This window comes from Gossypium raimondii, chromosome 4 (assembly GCF_025698545.1).
Source record: "Gossypium raimondii isolate GPD5lz chromosome 4, ASM2569854v1, whole genome shotgun sequence".
NCBI lineage: Eukaryota > Viridiplantae > Streptophyta > Magnoliopsida > Malvales > Malvaceae > Gossypium > Gossypium raimondii.
The window spans coordinates 22,776,243-22,785,408 of NC_068568.1; the positions used below are offsets into that span (position 1 = coordinate 22,776,243).

General features: G+C 31.3%; 1 protein-coding gene across 1 annotated transcript; it reads left to right on the plus strand.

Moving 5' to 3' along the window:
- Positions 1-207: 207 nt before the first annotated feature.
- Positions 208-3,423, plus strand: LOC105766627 (B3 domain-containing protein At2g36080). Its single transcript, XM_012586153.2, has 3 exons — positions 208-1,272; positions 1,774-1,965; positions 2,792-3,423. Exons 1-2 carry the CDS (start codon positions 522-524, stop codon positions 1,935-1,937), a joined length of 915 nt encoding a protein of 304 aa, XP_012441607.1. The 5' UTR covers positions 208-521; the 3' UTR covers positions 1,938-1,965; positions 2,792-3,423.
- Positions 3,424-9,166: the final 5,743 nt, after the last annotated feature.

Sequence of the window (9,166 nt, forward strand, 5' to 3'; positions counted from 1 at the left end):
CATATTATGTTTATCTTATTCTAATAACAAAACTAATTTTTAATAGTAAACACCAATGTCATTTAAAAAACACCAATTTTACTTATTTTTAAATAAAATAAAAATATAATTCAGTTCTTAAAGAACACATATTTTTTACCTCTTTTCCAGGAAAAAAAACCTTAAAATAGTTTCGAGGCTGTCAAGTACTTCAAGAATTCCCCGTTAGCCCGACCTTCTTTTCTCTCTCTTTCACTTCAATCTTACTCTGTTCTTCTCTCCTCTCACTTCCTCCCTCTCTCTCTCTCATTGTCATATCTTTATCTTTGTAGCTGCATTAAATAGTTTCCACATCAAACTCATAATCATCACGCCTGCCCTCTTTCACCTCACTCTTCCATACCTTCCTCTCTTTTCTTTTTCTCCACACTTGCTCTAAAGCACCCATCTCTTTCCTTCTTCGCTCTTTTGTCTCTCAAATGTCCATTAACCACTTCCAGTAATTCAAACAAAACAATCCAACGACAAAACAAACTCCTTCTATGGAACCAACCCAAACCCCCCCTTCTTCAAAGCTTCACAACCCTTCCTCAATTTCCCTTGAAAACTCCCCCTGGACCTCTCACTTCTACCCCTCCATGTTCCTATCCTCCATCCACGCTCCCCGCCACTTCAACCTTAACCATGACGACGACGAAGAACTCGACGACCAAACCTCCACTCTCAACACCCTAAACCCTAAACCAAATCCCCCTGAAAACCACCAGCTAGGCCATGAAACGGAACCCATGTTTGAAAAGCCCTTAACCCCCAGCGATGTTGGCAAGCTGAACAGGCTTGTTATCCCCAAACAACATGCCGAGAAATACTTCCCGCTAGGCGGTGACTCCAGTGATAAAGGGTTGTTGCTAAGTTTCGAAGACGAGTCAGGCAAGTGTTGGCGTTTCCGCTACTCGTATTGGAACAGCAGCCAAAGCTACGTGTTAACAAAAGGATGGAGCAGATACGTCAAAGAGAAGCAACTTGATGCTGGTGACATTATTTTATTCCAACGACACCGCACGGATGGTGATAGATTGTTTATAGGGTGGAGGAGGCGCGGTGCAGCAGTGGTGGTTGCACCGGCAGCTACTGATGGGGGAAACGCCATGATGGAGAATGATAGCGGTGGTGGTGGGGGTGGAAATGGAGGGTGGAATAATAGGGGATTGTATCAAAGGTATCCTCATCTTGGACACATTCAAGGTGATCTTGAGGCTAATGTGCCATACCAACCTGACTGTCTTCATGCTGGTATATATTTATTTGTCGCATTGTAAAACTCTTATCTATTTATCTTCTTCAAAGAAATGGGTTTTATTTATAAAAGTTTTTAGGAATAATATAAAATTGAGAATTATTGGCACATGGAAGTGCGTGAAAGACACTTTCCAATTACATGGGAGCAATGTGGTTGTGTAAGACTGTTTCTGTAATTTGTTCTTTTAAATTCTACTAACTCCGGAACGACCATTTATTATGGGGATTAGGAGTACCAATATCTACATAACCCCATTTATGTGTGTGTTCCAAATGATTTTGTTACCTTCACTTTAATTAGTAAGCATTAAGAAACCTTTTCTTATGATAGCTTCAAGTATTCTTCTTCCTTTGTGTCATTGGAATAATAAAACAAAAAAAGCGAACAAAAGTAGATGGAATTATTCAGTTAACATTTCTGGGTAGCAACTTGGAGTTCATGGATTAATATTACATATATTGAGAGATAGTAGTGTTTTTTATTTGCCATTGCAGGAAGCATTGTTCAAAACCAAGCTACAGCAGCGGGGAACCCAAAGAGGCTGGTGCGGCTATTTGGAGTGAACCTAGAATGCCACCAGCTAGACGAGTCTCCACCATCCACGCCTGCTAGCTCGATGGTGTCGAGCCAGGGTCCAACAGCCCACCAATTTTATTAGTTCTCCCTCCTACACTTGAAACTACATGGTAAGCAATGCATTTATAATAATTAATAAAATATCGAGATGCTGCATGTCTGTTAGCGACTTGATTTTTGCTGCTGCTTCTAATGAGACAGATGAACAAAGCATTGATAAAGGAAGGTCGACCACTTAGCACGTGGCCTATTTGTATTACTCTAATTACTAAAATATGATTAAGTAGCGACGTGGTTTTCTTTAGTCCCAACCATTTTCCCTTATAAAATAATGTCTAAAACAAGACATCAATTAGTGAACCAATAAGTGCCCCATCCAAGCTGTCGAATACAGTAGGATTTTTCAGGATAATATAATTTTTTATCTCTAATAAAAAATTTAAAATTAAAATAAAAACGGGCCCCTTAGTAGGCAGGCAGTTCATAACTTCAAATCTACTTAATCCACTTTTATGTAATCTGTTCTTTTTTCCCCTATGATTTAATTTTGTTTTCACCGGAAATATCATGATAAATCATGCTTTGTAGTTCGGGTAAGCGACAAACCGACCGAGCCGAACTTTGCAATGGTTTAGTCTGCTAAGGAAGTAAGTTACTGGTTTGAGTCTAGATAGCCCATAGAATTCAACCAAAATAAAGGCTTTAAAAATGTTAAAATATTCCAAGTAGCAATGATGCAATGATGAGATTGGGAAGTGAACTGGAGAGAGCCCACAGAAACCCCAGATTGTTAGTTAAATTCCAAAGTCAAGATTATAAAATCAACATATTTTTTGATGCAAAAAGAGCTGGTCATTCATTATTGGCGATTATAAAGTAATTTACTGTATGATTGAGTGTATGATGATTTGTTTTGGGTGTTTATGATTGTAACAGGTCAGGAATGGATATCGTCCCGAGACATGAGGCGGATGAAAAAGATGAGGGAGGGATAAGATCTGAAGATGTGACATCCAGGAATTGACTTTGAATATTGAAACCCCACTTGGAAGGTCGAAATTAGAGAACGTTTATGTGAGAAAATAAAAGCAAAAAAATATACTATATATATTTCTTCTTAATTTTATTTTTCTTCAAAGTGGACGAAGCTTAATATATCTATATCTATATATGTCAAGAATTAGGCAATTTTCCATTTCCAAGGCAGGGAAAGTGAGAGAAGGTGGGCAAATTGAATGATGGAATTGAGAGTTGGGAGTAAGAAGGGTGGGTGGTGTGGTAAGCAAGTGCCAAATGGGGAAGATGGGCAGTTTCCACATCTTATTTGAGGGACTGTTGAGATTCAGCATCTTTATTTATTTATTTATCAAAAGGCTATGCATAATAATGGAAGGGTATGGTGCCATGGTGATGGTGGGTGGAGGTCCTTGATTAGATGGATGACAGCCCAGTGTTTTCAGCAACCCACTCTTCTCTCTCTTTGTGTAGCCAAAGCTGTTTTTGATGCTCTCCTGTGTAAGTTGCAGAAATCTGAATAGAAAGCCTTATAAATAGATATCATTTTCATATATTTATTCTCTATAGAAATATTCTTGAACCATTAAAATTTGTTCTATCCCCAAGTTAGAAACTTTTTCGGAGAGCGGAATTTAAATTATAAATTTTTAGAGTTAAAATTTAATTGTTATTTTATTAATGTAAAATTTTACAATTTTCAAGAGATTAAATTATAATTTCTTTTATTTGTAGAGAGAATATAATTTAATTTTAAATTTTAGAGGATTAAAATATTATTTTATTATTAAATTAACTTAAAATTTTATAAATATTCAAAAATTATAAGAGTAATTTTCTTTTTGTGGGAGCAAGGGACTGCCGGCTCTCTAGATTAGTTCATTTCCATTTTCTAAAAGAAATTAGAACATATAAAAATGTGGTCCCTTGAATAGATAAATATATGCAATGTGCAAACATATCAAGTAGCAGGAAATATGGAAGTCTCTGATTACAAAAAGGAAATTTTGAAGTCAAATTAGAGAATATGTCATATAACACTAAGAATAGGGTTCCATTCTTATCAGTCATTTATTTATTTATTATTTTCTGTTTGCCTCATCCGAATTTCATATCTAGTCTAGTGGGATATTTATATCATGTAAATATGCGAGTATAAACTTCAAAACTATTAAAAATAAACCATATAAGTAGCTTTTAAATTTTAAATTTATTTGTGCTGGGATATCACAAAATAATTAGATGAAAGTGTAATTATTATTTTTGTAATTGCATTCTCTTGTAATTAAGAATTTTATTTCTCTAGACATGCATGATTGATAGAGTGTAATTACCTCCTACTTTTTTTTTGGTCATATTTGGTAGAATAAATTGTAATTCCATAACCACATAATTTAAAATTTTAAAAAATATTAATTATTATAAAATTTATTAATAAAACTTGAATTTTTTTAAAACAAGTAGCAAAACCTAAAACAAATCATCGTATATAATACATTAGTCCGAGAAAATATTCGTCAATATGAGTACCAATAAAATTAATAAGAAAAATAAACATCCTATGCAATTTTATCTAATTATCCTAATATTCAGTATTTATTAGGTAATGTTCTAACATTAAACATATGCTCTTTGTTATCATCAATTGGTTTATAAATAATAAATAATAAATTCTCTGAAATTTATAATAAATACTATGTAACTAGTTAATATTTAGTACACCAAAATGTATAGGAATTTATCTCTTGTTAGTAAAAATTTAAATTATTTAAACGAGATAATTAAAGTAATATATAATTATATTTTAAAATAAAATATATATTCTAAAATTAGAATACTATTATTATTGTATAAAAATAACATTTTAGACATAAATCATGTACGAGCATGTTTGCAAAGCCACTGATTATTAGTAATTACATGCGTAATTATTCTCATTCTCACTCTCCCCTTAAGAATTGAAAAGTGTAATTGAGGTGCTCTAATTGCAATCAATTTAGTGGAACCCACTAACTGCACTGGTTACCCAAACATGCCACAGATCTGTAATTATAAGCAATTATACTCAAATCCAATTACTAGATGATTTTCAAGTGCATTCTTAACAAAGTTCTTTTATCTAAATATGTGGTTTTATTGTTTTATTTAAACTTAAATTAATAAATATTTAAAAATAGAGTTTAAATCATATTAATTCATATTAAAATAGTAAAAATTGAATATATAATTAATTAAACCTTTTGTTTTATGTAATCTATTAATTTATTTAAATTTCAATGAATTGAACATATAAAAATAAAGTTTATTATTTTAATTTAAATATAGGGAAACTTATAATTAAGTTATTGAATTCTAAATTTTTTACTATTTTTTAATAAAATTTATTAAAAGAATTTATTTTGATTACTTAACAAATTGTAGATAAAATTATAATAAATGAATAAATGATAGAATAATTATATGATTTTAAAATTTTACTAAGTCACTTGTTGTTACACAACCTACAATGTGCCTCATAGTGTGGTTTAGGGAGTTGAGACGTCCCAATTTTCAATAGTACTGACAAATGTGATTTCGAAATTTAATTTCTATAAATCGAGTCCGTAAATATAAAATAAAAATATTTATAGATTTAATATAAAAATATATTGAAGAATGATTGAGAAATTTTGTTGATTAAATAGTTAATTAAATCATATGGACTAAATTGTAAAAGTTTAATCGCCATAGAGTTTTAATTAACAAAAGGCTTGAGGACTTGAATAGCATTTAACCAAAGGGCCAAAATGGTCAATAAATCATTTTGGATTAAGAGATAGTGGATGATGATGACATACTCATTAAGTATGATTAATAATTAGTTAAGTTAATTAAATATGATTAGTTAAGTGAATTAAGCTTTAATTAATCTATAAATACAAAACATGGTGGAAATAAAGAGAAAAATTTCTCTTCATCTTCAACATTTTGGCCATCCACCATAGGAAAGAAACTTCAGAAAGCTTCAAGGGTCTCTATCATTCGACTATATAAATAAGGAAATCAAGCTTTTTTCTTATAATTTTTATAGATTTATGATCATGGGAACTTGATTTAGCTAGTCCATGAACCGATTTGATAAACTGTTAAAGTTTTAGAAAGTTTCCATTGTTGATTAATTGATGAATTAGGCTTGAAATTGATAGATTTTAAGCTTAGGTTATAATATTTGGATTGTAAATTTAATTTAGGTTTTTGTTAACTTTGTTACATTGGAGACCAAATTGAATAAATGTAAAATCTATCATGAAATTATGTTAGAATAGAAAATATAAGGTCCCTAATGAAAATATGTTAAATCATATTTTAATCCAAAGCTATGAATTGAAAGTTATGTCTATGTTGAGTTTAAGGGCTAAATTGAATAAAATGTAAAATATTTAGGAAATCGAAAAATGGATTTATTAAGATCATGCATCTCATAATATCGTGTAATAATGTTTGGTATTGATTTTTAAAAAAAATATTTATGTAGATTAAGATTTGGATCAAAGTGGAGCTAATAAGTGAAATATGAAAATTTCGGATTAGTCCTTGAAGGATCCACTCATTTTGTATTTTGCAAAGGTAAATTCAAATGGAACTTACTATCTCATTTGGTATGATGTGTATGCTTGTGTTTAATTTGATATATATTTCTTTGAGTATAATTTGAAATACTAGTGAATTTAGCATATATGACTAGTAATGGATTAAATTGAAATGTTATGTGATAATTGACTATTATGAGATAGTACATGGTATAAATGTGAAAATATAAATGATTGCAGGGTATGGAAATGAAATATGTGATCAATTACAGTGTGTGATATGTAAATATGGATATTTACGGGGTATACATACGTGAAATGATTGTTTATAGGAATGGTAATGTATATATGTATAATTGATGCCCATGTGAACTTGGTAAAAGGTTAGGATACAATTTGCATGAAAATAAGGTCATATGCACTCTTGTACAGGATATGTGATTGTACGAAGATTATTACAGGTTATATTGAGATCCAACATCTATTGTGGATCATCGGGTATTATACGTCTCTATGGAGACTTTGGTGTGATGGAAGGATGTATTAGCATATGAATATGCATTTGGAGCCTACAAGCTTTACAGTTTGGTGCTCTAATGTGGTGTAGTTTAAGCTCTTACGAGTTACCTGGTGTGGTGTAGTTCACCCATGTATCCGAGTCTATTTTGCTAGGGTTCCACCGGGTAAAACATTATAATTGAAATTTGAATCTTGAAACTTGAAAATATAATGAAATGGATTCAATAAATTAATTTGGTATAACATTGAAGCGAATTGAGTGAAACTGGTAAAATTTTATAGATGGGTAATGAAATATTACATTACAATGAACTATGTGAAATTAGTATGTTCTTATGGATTGATGATAAAATATGACATTAATATGAGTTATGTGAAAGTGTTATAAATTTGTATGTTTTGAGTTTTGCTTATAATATCTAATGATCATGGATACTTATGCTCACATTGTTGTTATTTTAAGTGCCATGTCTTAGCCAAATTTATGCCAAAACTAAGGTAGCTAACATGCTTATGTATGATCAAGATAAGCATAGTATTTTCTATTTGAACTTACTAGGCATTTAATGTTTACTCTAGTTGTTTCTCCTACCTGTAGATCGTCAACTTGCGGAACTTGCCGAGTCAGATCAACGTGAAGCACACACTATCAACAAGATGGTAGAATTATGTTCATTTTGAGTGGATTGTTATGTGGTAATTATGGCTATGGATGGACTTGTATGTTAAGAATTAAATATGACCTATTTGATGCAAGGTTTTGGTTATGTTTGATGCTATTAGGATTGATGGTCATGAACTTGCATAAATTTGGTACGTTAAGGGTTGCAAAGTGAAGTAGTTGGGTTAGATAAGTTGATGAACGGTTTGAAATTGGTATGTTTGAATGTGAAGCATGAATTATAGTTTAGCTTATGCTTTGTTTGGTTCATGTTAAGGCCATATAATTTCTTGGTTCTCAAATTGAATAGGTAAAAATGTATTTGAACTTGAATGAGGTAACTTGGTATGGCTAGATGGATAAATGGCTTGGATGAGCTCAAATGATGATCATGTGGTGTACGCCATATTAAGTGCTTGGTTGAAACGTTCATCTGATTTAATTGGCATAGTATGGTGTAGAATGATATTTTATTACTGTGGAAAGATGTTATGAAAGTCTATAGATGTTTAATTGAAACACACGTAAGATGTACAAAATTGATTTTGTCAAAGTTGGGGCAACGTTGCAACCTCAAGTCCCTAACCTTGCAACATAGATTAACAGTGAGTGACGCCACGATGTCAAAATTCTAGAAGTCACGATGTAACTCGCTGACTGATGATGTTGCAATGTGGAAGTCATTTGTTGCAATGTCACCTCACAAATTTTGATAGCTTTACAATTAAGTCCTTATCTGACCTCGGGTTAGTAAGAGAGATTTTATAAGCTCGTATAAGTCCTGGAAATGATTTTAAGTCATATATGATTTTAAGTCATATTAAAATTTGTTGTAGTTGATCTAACGATGAATGTAACATCTTATAGCTTAAACCCGGTGATCGGGTTGGGCACAAGTGTTACATCCCATGTAGTTTGTGTATGTTGACAATTTTTTTATGCTTATTTTAATTTTCATATATAGTAAAAAAAATAATGGTCGAGTGCCCAAATCAATATGAGGGTTTATCCTTGTTAAGAAATAAGTTTGTACAACCATATTGGAGAGTCTTAGTCTAAGCATGAATGAAAAAAAAAACAAGACAAAGTTGGGAGGAATCCCATATAAACTAAAAACATTTACAACACATTTATAACAATCCTTAATAAAAAAGGAAGCATGAGCAGCAAAATTCCATAGATTTATCTAATATAATTAAGCCTTGTTTAAGAAAGTATAAAAGTGAGAAAACTTTTACAATGCACTTTACTTCAACAAGCATAGCCCTGGTTGATTGTGACTTCTTTGGCTAATAATGATGAGCATTTCAACTTGATGAGTCTAAATAACGTCATTTTAATTTGTTAATAATGGAAAGGTTGATTATGAACAATTGAAATTGATGAAATTAAAGAATAATCACACTTATATCTTACATATAAAAAGACCATTTTACTAACACATTGTAGCCTATTTATAATCACTTTACTTGCTAGGATTCGATTGTGTGAATTATTTTATTCATATTGTAAGGAACATACGAGTGCTTTGTATATTCACCAATGAGT

What these genes read in the sequence shown, in the direction of transcription:
- LOC105766627 (XM_012586153.2), top strand. Translation starts at nt 522, where the DNA reads ATGGAACCAACCCAAACCCCCCCTTCTTCAAAGCTTCACAACCCTTCC. An exon ending in ACCTGACTGTCTTCATGCTG is followed by an intron (nt 1,273 to 1,773) that starts GTATATATTTAT and finishes TTGCCATTGCAG; the next exon opens with GAAGCATTGTTCAAAACCAA.